Source organism: Buteo buteo, chromosome 19 (assembly GCF_964188355.1).
Source record: "Buteo buteo chromosome 19, bButBut1.hap1.1, whole genome shotgun sequence".
In the NCBI taxonomy this organism is placed as follows: domain Eukaryota; kingdom Metazoa; phylum Chordata; class Aves; order Accipitriformes; family Accipitridae; genus Buteo; species Buteo buteo.
Window position 1 is genome coordinate 4,306,002 of NC_134189.1, and position 23,631 is coordinate 4,329,632.

Sequence of the window (23,631 nt, forward strand, 5' to 3'; positions counted from 1 at the left end):
CATTCTGACCTCCTGCAGTACAGCGCTGTGTACGGCGACAGTACAACATAAAAATGAGTAACGACATCATGCTGTGTGCATGCAGAATATCATGAAATATTAGACCTATGCTTGTTTTCATCAAAGTCACTGAGTGTTGCCTTTGACTCACTTGAAATAGGATTATGATTCTGATATGCTGTCTTCAGTTTCGTAACAAAACAAGTGCCATAAAGAAGAGTAATTTCCTCATCTTTTATAGGAAACCTAGGTCACTGATTGAAATAAAATCTCTATCTACCTGATATATCTGATATAAAATTAGTTTTGTACATACTTATTATATCTTTGTAGAAGGAGCATCTCTAATACATGAAAGCCAAATATTTTTTTTAAAAGGTAAATGTTAAGTTAATGCAAAAAAGAGGTTCCATATTACATGTCCATGGAGTCTGGTCACCAAAAATAGATTGTAGTCCTGGGGTAGATACCTGGCCACACTGAAGCTAATTCTGAAACCGCTATTGATTTCCATGGGATTTCATGAGAATTAAAAGTATATTTTCTAGTTTGTTTGTTTGTTTGAATTTCATTACTCCCTTTTGTGTATATTATGCGGTTTGGAGATTTTAAGTAGAAAAGTATTATTTTATCAAACACAATATATTGGCAAGCTGTGGCTTTCTATTTGGGAATTGTGGCGAAATAAGAAAACGTGAAACTCTATTTAGGATTCCACTGAACTGTATGGACAGCTCATTGCTGTTTAATGTGATTGTAACTTTTGCAAATAATCTTAACTAGTTGCCTTTAGCTAATTTTTGAACTGTTGTTCTAGTTTGTTGGTTTTTTTTTGTATTATGACTTACTTTTCTATTAAGCATAGCAACCTGGTCTAGTGGAAGGTGTCCCTGCCCATGGCAGGGGGATTGCAACTAGATGGTCTTTATGGTCCTTTCCAACCCAAACCATTCTATAATTCTGTGTTCTACTATTTTAAAATGCTGTGCGTTTCATTTCTGATGTCATAGCCATGACATGTAACCTACCATCTGCATCAGTGCTGTGATGTTTTTTTCTCTACAAAGTGTGTTAAAAATTTTGCTATATATAGTACATGATGATCTGTTATGACATTTTTCTTCATGAGGAGGATGGGAAACTAACTCATGAGTTATTTTATCTCTTGTCATAAGTGAAGATAAATGTCATAACACTGATCAGCCTTCATGTGTTCTGAATGTGCAGTTACTTGCATTTTCCCCTCACTGTTCTTCAGGGCTGAAGTGGCTGAAATGACAGGTGCAGCAAATGAAAAGCGCCGAGAATGTGTGGGGAAAATAGACAACTCAATACTGAAAGATATTAATAACTTATACACTGCTATGTCATCAGTGAAATAACACCGATGTTATTTCACAACATCATACTAAACGAGAAATATGAACTTGCAACATTTCTGTCTGCATGTGTAATCTTCAGATACATTCAGAAAGAAATCATTGTTTTGAAAATATGTTCTTTCCTACTTGCCTTTATATATATGTGCTCATATCTGTTGTTGCCTAGAGCTCTATAAGATTTGAAGTTCTTACAGATCTGGTTCCTGCTAAGGAAGAAATGATGTGGTGCAGAATTTGGATTTTTTTATTTACTTGTTTATCCTTGAACAATCCTTGGTGCTCAGTCAGTATTCAGACAATCTCCTTTTCCAGCAGCCTCAATCAAAATACCAGCACATGGTTTTCTAATGGCATCTCTGTGCCAAGGAAGATTAAGGGATATAACAAGCTTTCCAGCAGGTTTCAGCAGCACCAGCCAGCCTGAACTAATACTGCAGAATTTCTGTAGATGTGTTGAAAATCAACTTTTGACATTGTGTGTAACAGTGCTACCAGGTGACTTCTAGCAATACACATAAATTTTGCTGTAGTTAAATTTTAAACTGTCACCTAAGAGCCTAAATGCTGGCTTTCAGAGAGGCTGACCACCTGTGTTCCCTTAGACCTCCTTTTTTCAACCCATCTCCCATGTTTAACTAAAGCCAAACTCAGTCACCTTTTGCTATTTGTTGCTGACTGATTAAAAACCATTCAGGTCTGTTAATAGTAAGCCTATGACGGACTCTTAAACCAAAGTGGTATGGTAGTGACATGGGGGCAGCTAGTCGCGTTACGGATTCCATAAAGATCTTCCCAATTCTTTTCCACGTTTCCTTCTCCTTAAAGCAAATGTGCGTTTGAAATCCTCTGGTATTAAGCAGATCTGGGCATGCCTTGTCTGTCATATAATTATGAAAACATGGAGACTTGCACACATAAATGTAATCTACACATTGTGCGTGTTTATCTGTGTTCTTGATACTACAGTTAACCAGGAGGGCATGGCTATGACTGATGACCAAGAATCACATTCAGGAAATGCAGTTCTGATCTGGAAAAAGTGAGATGAGAAAAGGCTAAACAGAGAACCACGTAATGATACTCAATATTCCTTTGGCGGAGGGGGCCACACCTGGAGGTCATTAGGAATTAATGGGCTGAATCTGTCCGCTGGAGTTTCTGCATGTCTTCTAAGGTGACCAGGCTGTCCCGTCACGGAGCAGTTGTTACACATTCTGCAGGTTGTAAGGAAGCTTAGGTAAATGTTTTGAGGAATATGCAAAACTCTGTCTTATATTATTCTTATTAGAGATATTCTGGTTGAAACAAATGGTTGCATTTTTCCTCTTATGCAGGGTTAGGACTCTTTTTTTGCTCTAGCTTGTAGATGTCAGTATGTGTAAGTGCGTTTCTTCTGAATGGTTAGCCTGATGAGGGTAAGGAAGGATATGCAAAGCAGACTCTCTTTCCCAGGTTCCCCAAATCCAAGTGCTGTACAATCAGGAAATGCATTATAGCATCCATTGTTGCTTCAGCAGGGAAAGCGTGCTTTACATATGCAAATACTGCTCAGAAGTTTAACTTAATAATTATCAGCTGGAGTCTCTATTGATGAGCAGCTGAGGCTAATCATCAGCAACAGAATCTGAATTAACTACTACTAGGCTTTGATTGAGCATACTTGTCTCATGCTTGTGGTTACTGTGGCAATTGTAGAAACCTATAGGTATTTTTATAATCTTTTCTAAGCTTATAGATGCTTATTTCTTGTACTTTTTGTACACTTAAAAACCACCATAAAATGCTGTATTTCAGACTTTTCCCCTTCCTATCTCTTCCACAGTGTTTTACTGAGCAGGAGCCAACATAGAAGGGTTTCAGTCTTTTACATCCCACTGCCATGAATGATAGTCACAGTACTGTGTACAGCTGCAGGGATGCATTTGGGCACATTCTTTACCTTAGAGAGCTGTAATGGCTGCCTGCTGTTGGTTATGTGTTCTGCTATATCAGAGCCTCTGAAGTTACCTTAGCACCAACCTGAACATATAGAAATCTCTGGACATAAGAGATCCAAATGGTTAATGAAAAAAGAGATTCAGCTCCTCCATAGGAAATCTTCAGATTAACAGATCCCATTGTCTTGCCTCCCACTCCTACTGTACACCAGGGAAATTCAGCTGGCTACAAATACTTACCCTGCAGATATCATTCATATGCCTTTTCCTAAGTGTGCTTTATTATTCACATCACACTCCTACAGTCCCTCCACAGCTTCCCTTCTAATTACTCCCTGCTTGCCCATTCCTATGAATAACCAGTGGCATTCACCCACATTCTGCCATTTAAGGCAGTTAGTGGTCCGTCCTACTATGAATTGGATTTCTTGTTTTCCAGGAGGTGCCATTGTAACTCTGGATTGTAACTCTGAAGATTTATAATTGAGTTGCAGAAGGTTTCAGCTTCGGGGCACAGACATCCACTAGACAGTAGTTTGTCTCTACCCCCGTAGTGGAGGTGGTAGAGGGGAATGTTTCAGGGCAGAGGCAATCAGGCTAGCTAAAACTAGCTCCACTGACCACCTAAACCGAGCTGGATGCTTTGCACCGCAGGGGGTAAGAAGTGGTGCGTGACCCTTTGGGTCAGCTAAGCTGTGGGAATGGTGATCTCTAACTGAACGGTGATAATGTCTGCAACTGATCTAAAAGAGGTCATTTATTTGTGCCCCCAAGTGACCACTGCTAATTGTGATGTGGTTGTTTATGACAAAAAGTCATTGCTAAGTGATGGCCGGTCATTGGTTCTGTAGAGAAGTGCTTCTGCCAAAAATACTACAGGCAGCACCTCTGAGCCTGCATAGGGTGGTCAAGGACAGAAAGGGTATTGACCCTCTTCTCCTGTTTCGGGATTCTCTGCAGTATACTTGCAGAACATTGTTGTAGGAGTTTTCCCTGCAATACCTGTTCGGTGTCTGAATATTTGAGTCTTCCGAGCTGTCACGTTGGCAGTCTTTACCTGCATGCAAAGCTTCTGAAAAGAGAGAGAATATCCCTCCAGCTTTGTGGAGAAAGGGCTTCCTTTTCTCCTCTTTATCCCCTCCTTTCCCAACTTCTACAGAAGTGGTTTGCCAAAAAATCAGTGTCTTTACAGGAATGGGGCTTGGAGAAAATAACAATTCATCAAGAGCACAGATGGCTTATTTAGAATCTAATAGGTATTAAAACATTATTTTCCCCAAGCTTTACTCCTGATATTGATAACGTGTTATCTTTGCCAAGTTCCCCTCTTGATAACATGTTATCTTCGTCAAGCCAAGTCCCTGATAAAATCTTATTTTCACTCAGTGCTTATTCTGATAAGACATTATTTTCTTACATCTCCACTCCCAAAGGAAAGGGGGAAACATTACTTTTAGTCCTTTTCTGGGAGAGGCATATATTTTGCCAAGGCAATGCAAAGCAGGGAAAGGAAGAATGAGAAGAAAACACAAGAAAGAAAAAAAAAAGTTATTGTATTCTAGACAAGGAAATGAGGAAATCGTTTTAAGACTTACGGGCTCTTGTTTTAAATTTTCTAATAAGCTACCATTCATAACAGCTAATAAGCTAATATTTCATTTAAAAAAACTAACTATTTAAAGGAGCCACATCCATTTTCAGGAAAGATGTATGAATATGTTTAGATTTTCTTTCCCTCCTTCTTCCTGCATTCTGTTCCTACATGCTTTTTCTTTACCTAGAGTCTTTCACTGTTTACCATCCCTCTTATCCCTGTTAGAAGTACCAGAATTACATTCTCTCAGCCACCACATGAACAGCTCTCTGCAGCTGTGCGACGTGATGCCATCATTGACGGTACAATTGCTAACTCTTTCCGAGACACAACCCCTTCCTCACTTTGTGTGCAGAGCAAATGCAGCAATGTGGTGAGTGGTTCTTGGACCACTCCGTTTAGTTATTTAAAGAGACTGGAAGGTGTGTCATGAACAAGGCAGGGGAGCATCGAAAGGAAAGGGACAGCTTTGTAGTTTATGAAGTTGAATCTGCCCTGGAAAATTGTTTCTGACTCTACCACTGAGTTCATTACATGATGTTCATAAAACAAAGCTATTACAAGTGACTGCTAACTATTTTTTTTTTCCATTTTCTGGGTTTCCAGCTTGCAGACTCTTACATTACAAGAATGTTAAGCATATACCATTGCATATGCAGGTGATGAGGTCTGTGCTCTGAACAAATGAAGTGCAGGAAAGGTGCTTATTTGTTGAAAAACTACATCAGAACCATCTCAATTGTGCATCCAAAACTAGTATTTTATTTTGGCATTAATGACTCCAAACTTCTCTGCCCTGCCTGTAAAGAGGGACTGATAGTACCACCTTTTCTAAAGATAACTTTGAAAAATAAGTCACTGATCCCTGTGCCGCATTCAAGTATTACAGGGATGAGTATAATAGGCCAATGAGGGAATAAATAAGTCTTTTTTCAGAGCAGGGTATGTGTGGTCACAAACTGAATGATGAGCTGAAACAAGCTACTGAACAGCTGTGAGCGCCATCCATCCTGTGCACACAGTGATGCCAAGGTTCTTTGGAAGTAAAGTGGTGATCACGCAGTTAATGATCCTGTCATCAGGCACAGAGGAACGACAGCAAAGATTGGACAGGAGACAGTCATTCTCACATTTCCAAACTTCTGAGTGTTTGACTTTTATGGTGGGTTGAGCCTGGCTGGATGCCAGGTGCCCACCAAAGCCGCTCTATCACTCTCCTCATGAGCTGGACAGGAGAGAGAAAATATAATAAAAGGCTCGTGGGTTGAGATAAGGACAGGGAGAGATCACTCAGCAGTTACTGTCATGAGCAAAACAGACTTGACTCAGGGAAATTAATTTAATTTATTGCCGATCAAATCAGAATAAGGTGATGAGAAATAAAACCAAATCTTAAAACACCTTCCCCCCAACCCCTCCCATCTTCCCGGGCTCGACTGTACTCCTGATTTTCTCTACCTCCTCCCCTCGAGTGGGGCAGGGGGACGGGGAATGGGGGTTGGGGTCAGCTCATCACACGTTGTCTCTGCCGCTCCCTCCTTCTCACACTCTTCCCCTGCTCCAGCGTGGGGTCCCTCCCATGGAAGACAGTCCTCCACGAACTTCTCCAACATGAGTCCTTCCCACGGGCTGCAGTTCTTCATGAACTGCTGCAGTATGGATCCCTTCCATGGGCAGCAGTCCTTCAGGCACAACCTGCTCCAGTGCGGGTCCCCCACGGGGTCACAAGTCCTGCCAGAAAACCTGCTCCAGCGTGGGTCCTTCCCACGGGGTCACAGCCTCCTTCGGGCATCCCCCTGCTCCGGCATGGGGTCCTCTCCGGGCTGCAGGTGGAGATCTGCTCCACCGTGGACCTCCCTGGGCTGCAGGGGGACAGCCTGCCTCACCATGGTCTTCCCCACGGGCTGCAGGGGAATCTCTGCTTGGACGCCTGGACCATCGCCTCCCCCTCCTCCTTCACTGCCCTGGGGGTCTGCAGGGTTGCTTCTCTCACATATTCTCTTCTATTCTGACTGCTGTTGAGCAGCAGTTATTTCCCCTTCTTAAATCTATTCTCCGAGAGGCACTACCACCATCGCTGATGGGCTCAGCCTTGGCCAGCGGCGGGTCCGTCTTGGAGCCGGCTGGCATTGGCTCTGTTGGACACGGGAAGGTTCTAGCAGCTTCTCACAGAAGCCAACCCTGTAGCCCCTCTGCTACCAAAACCTTGCCATGCGAACCCAATACACTTTGCAAACCTGATGTTCTGTGGGTGTAGGGTTTATGTGTACGATACGTTTAATTTCAAAATCCACTGATTGTCGAGGGCTCTTTTGTTCAAGAAAAGGACACTGGGAGGGCTTCTCCCTGTATATGAGCAGCAGGCAATAATGTGATGCTTTAAGTAAGGCTGGCCTGCAGTGGAACTGAATGGTTCAGGTTTGGGTTCAATAAAATGTGTTAGCATGTGCTTAAGTACCACTAACAGCAGTGGAAGTGAACACAGATTTAGCACTTAAAGGACATGCAGAAGTGCCTAAGTGCAACTGCTATTGCCTGAGTCCAAGGCTGATGGTTGATTGGTGTCTTGTGTGGAAACAGTCTCTTCTTACCAATGAACATGTAATTTAGCACATAGGTTGTCCTTGCCAAATCCCAAGAAGGGTTTATGCGTAATACTGATGGGAGCAGCTTTTCTGTCAGAGCTGAGGAAACTTGTTTGGGCAGTGTGGAAAGGCTTGGTTGTCACTTCTTGTGGTGTCTCTGTCTAGTGGACGTCAGCATTCAGTGTTCTTGCTGTGACATCTTTCAATTGCACAACTTTCTTCCACTGAAACTTGGAAGCATAAGCTCGATTTTGCCTCATTTCATGTTAGAATGAAGAAGTTCTGTGTTCACAGATCTGGAGTAAATTGTTTAGACTTTATTCCACTATTAAGATGGTTATTTGGGCAAGGTTTTCTACTTCCAGCTGAGATCACACTGCAGTGATTCACAAAACGGCACCAGAGAAAAAAATGCCTTGGTGAGTGAGAGAATAGGCACCTTGGGATGCCTTAGCACCTACTCATGGAGGCATATATGTTGAAGTACCAAACTGTTAACAAGAAGAACTTCATTCATTGCTGCCCATATAACCAATACCTACCAGAGCATCCAGCTGAGCAGAAGTGCATAGAGTCCTAAGGTGTTAGATGATTAAAGCTGAGCTAGAGCTCGAAAAGAAAAGGGATAGTTTATCTGCTTACACAGGGCTTTCATGTCTCCATAGTCCAGACTGCAGTCGTCTTATTTTTCTTTCCCCTTAGGGTCTATGGAGTTCTTTACAATCGTCTTTTTGGGGAAAAAATAACTGTGGAATGAACTTCAAATGATTTTGCTCATGGCCTTAACGGGGAAATTCATGAGGGTGGTTGCCTGCTTTCCCAGCTCTTTCTGCAGCATGTTGGCATTTGGTTAAAATTGTTATACTGCTAGTCCTCAAAGGGTGCACTGATAATATGAATTTTCAAATGTGAACAAATGTGAAATGGAGGAGTGGTGTTTTCTTGTATCTGTAGTCAGACTGAAACATTATCTGCGAGCCGCATAACTTCCTCTTATCTCAGAGGCAGCCTAGAGTTCACTGTCATCAGTTAATTCATTATAAAGGCATTACATGCTATTAGGCAGGGGAGGAATAATAGCTAAAACACATAGAAACCTCTAGACGTTGTAAAAATGCCAAAACCCAAGTAGTTTGCACTTAAGATAGCAAAAGAAATGTAAAAAATTAAGGAAAAAAATCCCACAACATGCTACATAAATTTGCCTACCTCAGGTAGTTCCTAACAAAATTTTAAACATTTGAGTTCAGATCGGGGTTGTCTGAGAAACTCTGGATCCCTACTTCTGCACTTGTCTTCTCCTTAGAATCCAGGTGAATTTTTCTTTCCTACACTCTGCTTCTTTCTCCCTTATCCAGCCCTGCAGTTAACCTTTGGCTAAACTTTGTACTTTCTGTGGCCCTCTCCCCAGGAAGCTTCCAGTGCCACTGGGTTCTTTTCAGGACTATCATCTCTCCAAGTCTGATAACCGTAAAACTAGGAACTTAGTGTTAATGCTTATCCTTTAGGTTTTGTATATAAGAAAATTTCACTGCTTCAGTCCCTCTCCTTTCAAATAAACTGCTAAACTGCTTTCTATAGGCTTTATTTCTTCCAGTGTCTTAAGGTGCGCTGCTTAAGTAAGGTTTAATGAAATCTCTTGCCTTAAACACAGGTGACTCCACACATACAGAGGCATTCAATAATCCATAGAATTCATAACTTGCACATTGACAAGTTTTCTGAATTGTTGGACCTGCTATGATGATAAGTCATTGACTGATGTCAACTATGAAATAATAATTGTAGTTTAAGCCCAGCCGGCAACAAAGCACCATGAAGCCGCTTGCTCAGCCTCCCCCTCAGTGGGATGGGGAGGAGAAAATATAAAGAAATGCTCATAGCTTACGACAAGGACAGGGAGGGATCACTCACCACTTATGGTCACGTGCAAAAGACAGACTCAACTTCAGGAAGAAACAAAATCAATTTAATTTACTACCAATTAAATAAAAACAAAAATAATGAGAAGTAAAACCCGACCTTAGAACACCTTCCCCCCACCCCTCCCTTCTTCCTAGGCTTGACTTTACTCCTGATTTTCTCCACCTCGTCCCCTCAGCGGTGCAGGGGAACAGGGGAAGGGGGTTGGGGTTAGTTCATCCCACCTCGTCTCTGCTGCTCCTTCCTCCTCAGGGGGAGGACTCCTCACTCTTCTCCTGCCCCAGCGTGAGGTCCCTCCCACGGGAGACAGTCCTCCACGAACTTCTCCAACATGAGTCCTTCCCATGGGTTGCAGTTCCTCACGAAGTGCTCCAGTGTGGGTTCTTTCCACGGGCTGCAGTCCTTCAGGCACAGACTGCTCCAGCGCGGGCTTTCCCCTGGAGTCCCGGCCATCTTGGGGGGCATCCCCTGGGCTGGGGGGGGACAGCCTGCCGTCGCCCCACAGACCGCAGGGACACCCCCTCCTCCCCCCACTCCTCCTCCTCCCCGTCCTTCTGCACTGACCTCAGTATCTACAGAGGGGTTCCTCTCACATTCCACTCCCCTCTCCGCTGCAGGTTTTCCCTTCTTAAATCTGTTATCCCAGAGGTGCTACCGCCATCGCTGGTTGGGTCAACCTTGGCCGGGGAAGCTTCCAGGCAGGTCCTCACAGGAGCCCCCCCGCAGCCCCTCCCCTGCTGCCAAAACGCTGCCACACAAACCCAAAACAAATAATTATTCAGGTTTATGTTTCAGTTTTTTGTGGACAGTGGGATTTTGCAGGTCATTTTTATTTCTTTGGTACGGTTGTATTAGCACAGGAAGTCTGAAGTAAAAGGCTTGACACAGATAGAAAAAAAAAATTAAAGCCGAGACTGCCAAGGCCCCAAAATAGAGCAATAATCCCAAATGAAGAATAAAAAATAATAGCTTTATTATTATTTATTGCAGCATTCAAAAGTGTACTACTTGCTTCAGAGCATAGCAATGTTCCTTGCAGTGTTCCCTGGGAGTTCTTTTGTCCCAAAGTCACACAGACCTCGTTATGTGTTATGTTATTTTATTTTGATTTAGATTAGATAAGAAGTGCCTAGACATCAGCTCAGAGCACTCTGCCAGTTACTTAAAGCTATAAAACTCAAGTGCAGTGCAATCAGTTTAACTCTTCTACCAAGCAGCATACACAGTCAATCAAATCTTAGTGGTCCCTCACATTAGTCCACCTACTCCTTCTTCAAAGATGAGGTGAAACACACGGTCCTTGCATTGCCTTGAAAACTGATAAGAAGCAGATCGGGGTAGCATGTGTCGGTGTTTACCTACTAGGCAGTAGCTCCCAGGAGGCATTTTGCCACGTCTGTGTGCTCAGTGAAATAAAAATACCTTCATATGTCCAGTCTGGTAATAGGACTAAATCAAGTAGTACCTTGCCACCAGCCTTGCCAACCTCAGATGTGCAAAAATGATGAGTTAGACCGTCTCAACACTTATGACAAAAATTAGTTGATTTCTCAGTCTTAAGATCAAACTCAGTTCACTTTTGATTTTATACTTTTATTTCAAATGGGTCCTGGAATTGTCACATTATCATTTGCAGCAGGGAGTTGGGGTGTTACGAATATACCAAATACATCAAGATACACTTGAGAATAATCAGCAATGTTAGTAACAAAACATGGCTTGTCCAGCTGTATGAACCCTGAGGAGATCATCCCAGAAAATGTCTTACACTTAGCACTATGTAAGAAAACATGGATAATTTTTATAGTAAATCAATACATTTCGACTCTTTATATATTTCAGATCAAGAAGCTAGCTGGTTCTGTATTTCCTGACATGATTTCCTTACTGCCTTTTACATACTAGCAGAAATATGTACTACTGAGAAGACAGTAGTGGAGATTACTGGCATTTAAAGCTAAGGCTGCATAAACACTGAGCTGGTCTCATTAGTTGCTGCAACTTCCAGTCTGAGGCAGTGAGGTGATATTTCAGTCTCTTTCTCAGACTATGCTGTTTCTTCTAAACATTGTGTAGAAACAGTTTAGCTGTTCTCATGAATATAGCTACAATTGTTCAGATGTACCAAATGGTACCTTTTTTGTTCATTTTTAATTTTGGCAAAGCAACATGTATGACCTGTTGATTTATGTCCGTAGAATAGCTAAAGAGATGTCTAAATTTTTTCCATATTTTGAAATTTTGATGAATGTTTTTCTGAGATTTAATTCCATATCTTGCTACCTTTTCTGGTAATTATTTGAGAAGGTAGCAGAATCCAATGACTAGAATAGGAGGAGATAAGTAACACCTATGCCATACTGGATATTCACCAAGCAGGGAATGATGATTGCCAGTGAAGTCTTTGGCTAGACTTGCATTATAATTGTATGTCTGATGATAACACAGGTTAGTTGTTGTGTGGGTGAGTAAGAGTGCTGTTTTTCTTTTTATCTGAGAGTGTCTACACAGTACGCTCTTGCTGTCCAGTAATAGGAATGCAATATAATCACATCCAAATGAGTTTTAGTCTTCCTAGCTGAGATAGCAGCAGCTGAGAAATAACACAATTTCAGTTCCATGCTTTCCAAGCTGGATGGAGAAAGATACCTCAGTATTTTATTGCAATTCTAATTGTAGTGTGGCTCTGTCCTTAATGTTGACATTTCTCTGTTGTTGCACCCATGAAGTGCAGGCTTTTCAAGTCTGTCGTTTACTTTTTAATAATGATTTGCTTGAGTGTTCAAGTTCCAAAATATCAGTGGCCAAACTTCAGAATCTGTCTTGAGACATTTTTCAAGCTCAGATGTCCCCATAAGCTTTGCTAATGGTTGGTTTGGGTTTGTGTGGCCGGGTGTTGGTAGGAAGGGCGGGGCCGCAGGGCCGGCTCCTGTGAGAAGCTGCTGGAAGCTTCCACGGCTCCAGGTGGGACCCACTGCTGGCCAAGGCCGAGCCCGTCAGTGATGGCGGTAGCACCTCTGGGAGAGCTGATTTAAGAAGGGAAACCTGCAGTGGAGAGGGGAGTGAGAGAAACCCCTGTGCAGACAGCAAGGTCGGTGAGGAAGGAGGGGAGGAGGTGTGCCGGAGGAGGGGATGCCCCCACAGCCCGCGGTGAGGCGGCAGGCTGTCCCCCCCCAGCCCGTGGAAGGGAGCGGGGGAGCAGACGCCCACCTGCAGCCCGGGGAGAGAGGAGCCCACGCCGGAGCAGGGGGATGGATGCCCCACAAGATGGCCGCCGCTCCACAGAAAAGCCCACGCTGGAGCGGTCTGTGCCTGAAGGACTGCAGCCTGTGGGAAGGACTCACGTTGGAGAAGTTAATGGAGGACTGTCTCCCGTGGGAGGAACCCCACAGCAGAGCAGAGGAGGGGTGAGGAGTCCTCCCCCTGAGGAGGAAGGAGCGGCAGAGACAAGGTGTGAGGAACTGACCCCAACCACCATTCCCCATCCCCCTGTGCCACTGAGGGGACGAGGTGGAGAAAATCAGAAGTCAAGCCTGGGAAGAAGGGGGGGGGGGGGGGGAAGGTGTGCTAAGGTTGGGTTTTACTTCTCATTATCCTTGTTTTGACTTGATTGGTAGTAAATTAAATTGATTTTGTTTCTTCCCCAAGTTGAGTCTGTCTTTTGCCCGTGACCATAAGTGGTGAGTGATCCCTGCCTGTCCTTGTCTCAGCCCATGAGCTGCCTTTATGTTTTTCTCCTCATCTCACCAGGGCCGGGGCAGAGGAGTGAGCAAGCAGCTTCGTGGTGCTTTGTTGCTTAAACCACGACAATGGCAAAAATAATAAATTAGAAAAATTTTGCAGGAGAAAGTCTACAAGCAAATGCAAGACATTCTATCCAAATTGTGTATTAAAACCAGGATAGCTATTTATATAGATAACAGGAAGCATGTACACCTGTATAACTCAACAGTGGAAATTAGAAGTGAGGTTTTGATTTCTATAGCTTTTTTTTCATTAACTTAGTTTAGAGAACTGCTCACCATTCATGTAAATATGAAACAGTGGAAGAGAACAAGCAATGACCAGGTCTTCATATCACCAAGATAGTTTTGAGTCAGAGGGTGAGAAATGTACTTGTTGAGGAGAACTGCTAAACAATAACTGCATGATTTCCATTTTCTAAACCACTCAAGCTGGTGTTGGTTTGATAAAGCCAAAGGGACTCTCTGCACTGGAAAAATTATTAAATAGCAAATACTTTTTTTAATACATGCAGGTGGAAAGTTATTTCAGAGAAATACCTTAATATAAGATACTCACATATCTTCACCGTAAAGGAATGTCTTGCTAATTATGACACTGGGGATAACTCTCACTCTCTTTTTGCTTTGTTTCAATTTGATTTCAATTGAACATTTTTGAACAGTAGTTTAGTTTGAGGGTTTTTTACCACCTTTCAAGCATTTGTACTCTTGTGTGTATATATAGCTTTATTAAAGTTATGTGAAAATATATCTCCTTTGAAAACACATCAGCTGCCTCCCTATTTGCTCCCTTAAAAGTTGGTAGCAGTAATGCATGGGGAAGTGATGGCATAATGTGTTGCAATTGTCATCTTTGGTTATGGACATTGTTTTCAGGTTAATTTATCTTTTTTTTTAAGCTTTATATCTAGCTCATTTTTTTAATGCTGTTTTGAACGAAGAAGATACCTGTTGAAAATGTGAAAATGAAGTGTTTCATATTTCTGGAGTATAACTTTTCAGTTAAAGGTGTTGAATTGAACCATTTTGCTTTTTTTCAAAATTCCCTTGTTATCTTTTTCCAGAATTTGACCCACACGTGTATTTAATGTTTCTGTCCTTCTGAACCTCTTTATTTCTCAGCAAGCACATAATACTGTGTTGCTGAATAAAAACCATCTGCTCCTCACATGTGAGTCAGCTGGGACTACTGTTTGGCACAAAATGGTAACCAAAATGCTGTAGCTTGACTGTGGAGGAAATGGGGAATAGGATAATTATTTTGTCTTGCATACATTTCTAAAATATTTTTAACTATATATTAATTGTCTTCGAATTAAATCCTTCTGTTCTTGACTGTCTTCCCAGACTTGAGGCTGGCAGGCGGCCCTATCCAGAACAAAAGAAACACATGCTTATCTTTTAGTGTGCTTTTAAAATTAGCAGGACCTGTAGCTCATAGAACTTCAGCATTTGTCCAAGTTTACCACGCACTTAAGTGTCGCCTTGAAGTGCCAAGTCTGCGTAAAACGTGGCTGTATTTGAAACACATCCCTGCCTCACGATGCTGACATTAAAGGAAAACGCCACTTCAAGTTTATTCTGACAGAAGCGTTCTCTTTCCTTCTCCTGCAGATGGGAAGCCAGTGTCGTTGTCTCCGCTTGAATCCCAGCCCCACAGTCCTCGGTACACGGCGTCGAGCCAGCGGGAGCGCGAGAGCTTGGAAGTCCGCATGCGGGAGGTGGAGGAGGAGAACCGCGTCCTTCGCAAGCAGCTCAGCCTGGCGCAGAGCCGCAGCCCCTCGCACCACCGCGGCAATCACTCCAAAACCTACTCCATGGAGGAGGGGACGGGTGACAGCGAGAGCCTGCGGGCTGGCATTGTGGCGGGGAACAGCTCCGAGTGCGGGCAGCAGCCAGCAGTGGAAAAATGTGAGGTAAATAAGCACAAGGAACCTGCCAGAAACACTTGGTAGATTTGAAAAAAAAAAGAAAAACTTGATCTATTTGATGCTTTAAGGACATGGCAGATTCCTGTCTCCTTCCGCCTGAAACTTTGTGCTCAGAAACCAGCCTCTTAAACGACTACTGGGCGCAACTTTCAAGATAATTTTTAATTATTCTTTTTTTTAGAACTTTAAAACATTCAATCATCTGAATATCTTTTGAGCTATTATTTGATCAGGGTTTTTTGTCTTTTTCATTCTTGTGTCCCCAAACCTGGTGTAAAAATCAAAGCCTTGTTCCAAGCTGACTTCAGTACAGCTGTGCTGAGAACGACCTGTGGCAAACTGACCCCATGTGTTTCTAAATTAAATGAAAGCACCACAGTGCTTTGAAAAGCCTTACTCCTTTGCTTGTGCATCTGTACTAGAACAGTTCAGGGTTTACCATTAATTAAATTGTGGCTTACGGAGCCAGCTTGTGCTTTTGAGTTACTTTCACGAGTGTATCTGGATGTTACTGTGGAACAAGAGCTGTGCACAAGAGATGTGGTGAGCTGCAGGGAACAGGAGATCTGTTTCTAAGAAGGTTTTGGGGGTTGCTTTGGTTTGCCTTTCCCCATTTTATGCCAGTAGTTTTGTGGATGTCATCCAGCTATTTAGTTGTCAGATATCTGAATGATGACAGTTCTCAATATGGATAGATCCAAATCAGAAAGTCTTGCTTAAAGGCCTTGTGCTAGTCACAGCTGGTGAAGGTATAAAAAATAACTTCCTCCATTTATTTCTACAAAGAGGGTAATGCCATATCACCTTTTATCTTGCTTTCTGCCACTGGGAAGATAAAAGTTGAAAGAAAGTAAGTGGGAGAGAAAAAGAAGTCCTAATTATCTCTTCAGATAAAGTCTGTTTAATGGGCAGATATCAAATATCGTTTAAAAATGAATTATTGCTTTCCAGTTGGACATCTTTGTCCATCAGCGTGGAAAAAAGGAACCAACGTTATTTCAAGGAGAAGGAAAAGGAGGAGTCCAGTTTTCATTTTCCCTCCTCCTGATAATGAGGGTCTGATTTTCCTCCCTGTGAGCATTTTGGCGTTTCTTTTAATAAGGGAAGGTTCAGACCATCAATAAACAAACCTCACTTCTCCCTTATTATCATGCCAAGGAGTGATGAGCTGAATCTCCCTTCTCAGTTATTCAATGTACCAACCAATTTGGGACACAAAAATAGCAGCTTAAAGGAGAAATAGTTTAAGTGGCCTTTCCATTTATAATGTGTTTTGCCAATAAATTTACTTGCTCAGTGGGGTTTAGCATGTGCTGGAGGCAATGGTTATATAAAATACGAAACCTCACTTTATTTGCCATCCCCCTATCTCACCGCACACTATTTTGATAACGAAATAGCTTTTTCTTCTTTTTCTTAAGGAATTCACTCAGTAATTCAGTAACAGCAATGGAAGTTAAAATTAAACTTCCTTATTATCAGATTTGCCAGGGGTCTCATCGTTTATCCTATTACTGTAGATTCTGGTTCCGTGTTTGTGTGAATAGTATCTTGACTCCATTCACCCTCAGTTTTCAGTGTTTCAGAAGTGTAAACTAAATCTTTTTTAGCCTCTGACCCCAGAATATATCACAGCAAGAGTCAACAACTTGGGTAGAAAAAGACAAGGGTTCTGGAAGAATACTGGGGCTCTGGGGGAGACAGAGCTAGGAATAGGTTGTTTACTTCACTGAGTCAGTTCTCTGAGATTTACTGAAGGTAATATTACAGAATCTAATTTGGGATGGTCTTTAGTGATGATTAAAACATTTGAAAATGCAGTTACAATGAATTAACATTAAATCTCTGATAAAGCGTAATCTGTGTGATAATAACTGTGGTCTATATCAAACAGTAGTGGGTTTGTTGCATTCCAGCCACCGCTTCCTACTCTGTTGCATTGCAGGAGAGCTCTTCTGGTATTATAAAATGGACCAGCATTATATTGCAAGAAAAAAACAGAGTTCCAGCCAAGGGCCTTCTCCCTGGAGGGAGCAGATCCCTGTCATGCCTTCCCAGTAGGAGACGATTTTAACACAGACCTTGGAAACAGAAGTAAGAGTAGTCCTTACACAGGTGTAGGCACAAATAACAGGCTTCAGAAGGAGAGCATAAAGCCAATGGAAGCTAACAGAATTATATGACTCTTTCTTACGATGTTATCCCAGTATCTTTCCAGCTTGTGCCTCCATAAACTGGGCATTTCGTTTGAATTAAGTGTACATTTATGAAGATTTTTAAAAGATATTATATATTAGAAAAAGGTTAATTCGCAGCATAGCATTTAGTAAGTTAGCAGAATACTTAACATTTGAAGCATTTTTACAGGCATATTTGTATTGTTACTATTCTCAATGGTGTTGCTCAATAGGGTTACATGTGTAGTGCTCCAGACCCACAAAGAACAGGCCCCCACCAACTTAAGCACTGTAACCCAGGAAAGGCAGATGTTACCTGCTTCTGGGAACCGTTTGTAGCATATTTCCATTTTTGTAACATGCTTTTACTATCTCTTAACCACATAACTGCAATGGAGGGCCTGGCTAGTACTACTTGAAAATTATTGAAGTATGAAATGCTTTACCAAAGTTTATTTTTAGCTCTAAGAACTAATTAGAGTTTGTTAAGCTCTTTATTTCACCATTCCAAAATGTAGCCTGAGGAGGAAAAAAAAATAACATCTGTTTATCTAGGCACCTTATACTCCTTATCAGCATGGGATCTAAGGCCCAGTTCTTCATGTTGTTTTGGATATTTTCTTTCCATTAATATTACCCCAGAATGGACTTACACGAAATACTGCTTTTAGAAACAGTTTTTCCGAGTCTGAAGTGGCTAAAGTAATGGTTTCTAAACTGTGTTAGCATGCACCTTGGTATTATTTAAACCCCCTTTCCTAAAGAAGCTAAACTTCCTTGAATGCCTTAAGCATTTAAGGGCCTGAGTGCTCCCTAAACTATTTAAAACCAAAAGTTCTCCTTGTGTCCCTGATCCCCCAACCTGTAGGAAGAACAGTGTGATTAACTTCCACAATGTTTTGATTACCTATTTGTATCCGTAAGTATAAACACAGGAAGAATTCATTGAGTCTGGAAAGCAAGATGTATTGTCATTTAATCTGTTGCTGCAATGACTTCCACTGTCTAAAAGCAGTGAACAGCCTGGTGCAGACTTCTTGCAGCATCTGCTAGTGATGGAACATGTCTATCATTCAATTTAAAAAGAGCATTGTAGGAGGATGGACACTTTCAAGAAGCTCAGTTTAGTCCTGCAGTGACTTCTTATTATCCAGGCTAGAGGAGTTTGGCAACTAGAATTACCACAGATTGTAAACAGTGAGGAGCAAGTGTAGCACGCAGAGCCTTGGTGTGAGATGTTCGGGGGGACACGTTGAACCAAGCAGACAGGCTGCTGCATGTTGTGGAAGTTGGAGCATTCTTTGCTTACGTGGCTTCACTTCTAGTTGTTAGCTGCAGTCATCGAGTCCAGGGGTTGTGTGAATCACAGTGGCCAGTTCTGCTGGGTTGGGGACACAATCCTCTAGCCGTCTGCAGATGGAAAATGAGGAGTTTGAGAGAGCTGTGATGCTGCTGACCAATTTCATAATCTAGGAGCTGATGCTTACAGTAGTATACTCAGGAGGATGCAAGTTCTTTGAAGTGCATTCTTCTTCCAGCCACTATTGCCTTGTCTTGGCCAGAATTTGCTGCGCTCTATCCAAACACGTATTTAGAACAAGCACGGAAAAAAAAGGAAATAAAACTTTTTTTGTTAGGATGCAAATATCTGCAGGCCATTCAGGTTGATGACCTCATGTTGACTTATGAGTTTTCCCATTGACTTTGTTTAACGGTTAAACAATGAGGGAGAGGAAAGTGAATCAAGAAAAGGAGGGGAACGGACTGAGTCTTGCAGCATGCTGCAGGCAAAAACTTCAGAAAAAAAGGCCTATGTTTCTATTCTCTTTGAGGATTATCGCTCTTTGCTATAGCTGATTGCCGGCAGGAATAGAAGTGATATGTAGTATCAAACACCGCAGAGAGGCTGAGCAGAAAGTATATATGGATGCCTGTGTCTCAGCTGGAGGAGGACATTCAGAAGAGCAGCAAGTGCTGTCTTCTCACTGCGTCCTGGCTGAAACAGCATGCAAGACAACAGCACCTGCTAGAAGACAGCGAGGAAAGCATGCTTTAATTTCGAAACAGACTGATTTAGGAAGAGGAGAACAGATGTGGGCGAGTCCTTGACAGAATAAACTCTGATTTTAAGGGGAGTTGTAAGGTGGAGAGAGAGGCTGTGAGGAGAGCTTTTCTGGCAAGTAGAGGTAGTATAAAGTGATGTTGACAGGGATATGACAGTGCTATTCTGTCAAAACCCACAAAATGTTTGTGTCTGGTCCAGTGTCTTCAGGCGAGGTGTTTAAAGAAAGCATGAAACTATTCTCAGTTAATCTGATTTTAATTGGCATTGAAGAGAAGAATCTTAGGCCTTCCAAAAGCCTGAAAAAGACCAGGTGGCAACCAGAGAGGAGGCAGTGCATGCAGTGTCGGGAATCTGTGCACCCACAGGAACCCCTGCCCATAAATACGGTACAAACCACTGCTGCAATAAAAGTTGTTAATAAGCAGCCTCCGTTCTCCCCTATTGTTATCACAAGAGAGAAACACAGTCAATTTTTGCAAAGTGCTGAACATGCTCAACTCCCATTGACTTTAACGTAAATTTAAAGTGCTGGATACCTCACAGAGCTGTTGCCAAAATGTACTGCAATATCTTTTCTTTCTCACACCTCTCTGGACAGACAGTTGCCTTATTAATTCAAGTCCTCTTAAAACCTCAGATCTTCAATGTGCCTCAGCTTGTGAGGCACACTAGGGCTGGAGGCAGCTGTGATCTTCACGTGGGGGCTGCGCAATGGCACAGCCACTTGGCAATTATATGATTCAAATTGTGCCCTGTACCAGGCGATGTTAATGGATGGGGCTATGGACTCTTTAGACGTGCCCAACGCATGCCACCTCTTGTGTAAATCTGCTTCTGTTACAAGCCAGACTTTGGGAATTTATGACTATGTGAGGAGGCAGAATTCCTCATTTGTTCTCTGCGTAGTGGGCTTTCTGTGGGAAATGAGAGCAGTGTGTGTGAGAAACCAGCTAACCAAGCTTCAAATGGAAGCCAAATGAGGCTTCCCTGCAGTTTCACAGCTGTGTCCCCAGTCGCAGCTTTGTGCTGTCAGCATGGTGAACTCTGCTTCATGTCTGTGACCACTAAGAAACAGAAAAATACAGAAGCTGGAGACAAAACTTGCTAAGATTAATTTTCTTTTGTCCCCAGGGAATAGCAATGGCTAATTTTAAAACCAGAGAAGAGTAACTTAACAGCGTTTTTCAAATTATTACTTACTACCTTAATAATAATGACTAGTAGCGCCTTTTCAATTTTCCCTTTCCTCTTGAAGAGATGAGTAAACCTCTGCCTCATATTAAAAGGGAGTCAAGAAGGTGCAGAATAAGTGATAATTTACCAAGGTGCTGGGGTGGGGAGAATGTGTGTGTGGGGGGTTTTATTTAACTTCACATTAACACTGCCCAGTACAGCCCATACTGGTAGTCACAGGCAGGGAAGCGACCACCTGCTTTCAGAGCTCATGTCCTGTCTTACCACTGGGATGCACCCAGCCCCTGGCAAACCAATATTCCCACTCATGCTCATCCATCAGAACTTGGTTTCCCTCTCCTTAGTAGCTGTCCTTAAGATGGAAATAATGCAAAATTTCTAAAAGCATATCTGCTTCTAATTATCAGACATAATTTTAAACTTCAGAAGGTTAAAGTGTCTGCATGTTTGCATACTCGGAATTTTGTGCTGAACGGGTATGTGTGTGTACACACGCACACACATATGCTTTTAGCTAATAAGTGCAATTTTGTTCAGACATCTGATGTAATTTAGAGGTAGTAATGACTTTGGAATGATAATGGTGTTATAACTCAATTAAGATGTTTTTAACAAACTGCCTCAAGTGGGCTGCAAACAGCTGCAAAACGCCCCCTCAAACCTTTAACAATCGCCGCACTAAATAATAGCACTGTCATGTATGTGCTCTCCTTAATGAATGATAGAACACCAGAGCAGGCTTTAATTTTTGTTCTTTTTGTTCCTTTTCTCCCACAGACCATCCACGTTGCCATTGTTTGTGCAGGGTACAATGCCAGTCGGGATGTTGTCACACTTGTGAAGTCTGTCTTATTTCACAGGTAAAGGTAGCTTTCTTTTCTTTTATATTGTATATCTGATTATGGCTAAATAAGCTCTTTTTACATTTACTCTCTTACTTCAAAAGAAAGTCAGATTCCCTTCCCTGGTTGCTTTTTCTTTGGAAGGAAGGAAGCACAAAATTTATGACGACCACAAATATATTAACCCGTGTAAAGATTTCTACAGTGAACTAGAGGGATCAGAGATCCACCTGCTGCCCCTGTTGTGTTGTGGGAATAGAGACAGTACCTATCAGCACTGTAAAGCATCTGCACGCTCCTGAATGTTGTAAAATAATAACAAGAGTAATAACAGCATTGTATTCATTTTGCCTATTTCTGGTATCAGTTTATGGCACAGGTGTAGATGGTGATTTGAAAGCTGTACACATACACACTGGTTACTTGACTATCCCAGCTTCCCATTTAGACATTTATTTTTCAAAGTAAATGTATTACTATAGTCAGTATTATTTCACTGAACTCAGATTATTTATTCTGGCTTTAGAAGGGCTACTTGCATCCCCTCAGAAGGCTTTGCAACCTGCTTTTAACACATGGAGTGCAGTTAGATCCCAAAATCGAGAGACATAAATGTACAATGAAGACAAAATAACCAATTCCCTTAAACAGCAGCTCCAGAAAAAGAGAAATGGTATTAAACTGTGTGTTGGCATATGTGTATATCCCTTGTCCTTGTTGTATAAACTTGTCCAGTTTAGTAATGTCTCTCAGAGATGTTTTCCAACAGTGTTGCAGGAGGTGGATTAAAACGGAGGTGATCAGACTGTTTGACTCAAACAGGACAAATAGACTAATAAAACATGCATAGAGTATAAGGAGTTTACTAAAGAGGTAGTTTCAATACGCTGCTTTATATGGAATGGTAATATTATACCAGGGAGGATGACTCTTGTTCATGTCGTGCTAGTATCTTCTTAGAGCTCGCTGGAGTAGGGCATTCCAGTCCCGCACCTTGCTCCTTATGTTTGCCTCCAGTCCTCTGCTGGAATTGTCCTAGTAATCACTCCCTTACAATGGCTTTAGTACACCGTTTTATCTTTTACCCATTTTTTGTAAAAGAATGCAAATGTTTGCCTTGTGCAATGTGGAAAAAGACTCAGTAAATATAGTTTAAGAGGTTGGCTAGAGTGCAGGTGGAGAGGGGAAATTCTCCAAAATATGAGAGCAGCTTTCACTATCAACACGTAGCCTTTGCAAGTCTTTCCAGAAGTGGCGTGTTCATGTTAGATGAGGGCTAGGAGCAGAAAAACAATGCTAAAATAAACATAACAAAAGCAAAACAACAGTAAAAACCTATATCATTCTCTAGGCATAATTTTTCTGAATGTTAAAATCCTGTTAAATTTTAAAACTATATCTATTTCCGATTAGACTTCTGAATTATTCAGTGTAAAATGGCTTTATATTGCAAGAATGTGGGGCGTTTTGTCTATTTTGATTGTTGTTTCTAAGGGATTTCTTGCAAATACACATTTTTATGGTGACGAGTTATCCTAGTGGTTAGCTTCTCAATGTTTTTCTCCCCTAGTACTTGCATCCATTTTGAGAACACTGTCATATTCTGTAGGTTTCCAAATGTTCTGTAAATAATAAGAATCTCACAGCTCAAAGGTTTAAACAATCTCTTTCTGTGTTAATTAAAGGAAATGTCCAGTTTACATAAGCCACTCATCGAGCAATTAGCAAACTTATAAACAATTCTGCCATATAATGGCAGAATTATATAATTTGGAAATATAATAAATTAAAAATATGAAGCCAAAACAAAGGGAAGTAACACTGGTGTTTCTAAGTCTGGTGGATTCTGCCCTTGTCAAGAACATATTTGCTGTTTGGCTAGCAGTACTGCTCATCTCAAAGGATTTGTCTAGCTCAGCAGAGGTGATCAAGATAAAGTCCAGTATAGCTAATGAACCTTTAGTACAGTTAGTTACATTCAAGATAACCTATCTCGCTTGTTTGCTCAAAACATACTTAAAGACAAAGCTAAGTTGGTTCCTGCCTAGAACTAGCTTTTCTTCCTAGGCACTAAATTGTTCACTAGAAAGGGAAGACATTCTCAAAGAAGAGACAGAGCTTCTTACAGACATTTCTTCCATATCTTCTAGAAAACACAGGCTTCTGAAGCATCTGTTGATGCTATGGCTACATGTGCAGAGGGTCGCGCCTCAGAAATGCTCCTTTCTTGCAACTTTATCTTGCGAGTGGCAGTG

At 41.8% G+C, this 23,631-nt stretch overlaps 1 protein-coding gene across 2 annotated transcripts in view; it reads left to right on the top strand.

Annotated features, from left to right (window-relative positions):
• LARGE1 (LARGE xylosyl- and glucuronyltransferase 1) overlaps positions 1-23,631 on the top strand; it is a 285,215-nt gene that overhangs the window by 124,291 nt on the left and 137,293 nt on the right. For both annotated transcript variants that reach the window (XM_075050827.1, XM_075050826.1), the window contains 2 exons: positions 14,782-15,083; positions 21,312-21,394. In XM_075050827.1, coding sequence (XP_074906928.1) covers positions 14,782-15,083; positions 21,312-21,394 — 385 coding nt within the window. The remainder of the gene's footprint in view (positions 1-14,781; positions 15,084-21,311; positions 21,395-23,631) is intronic.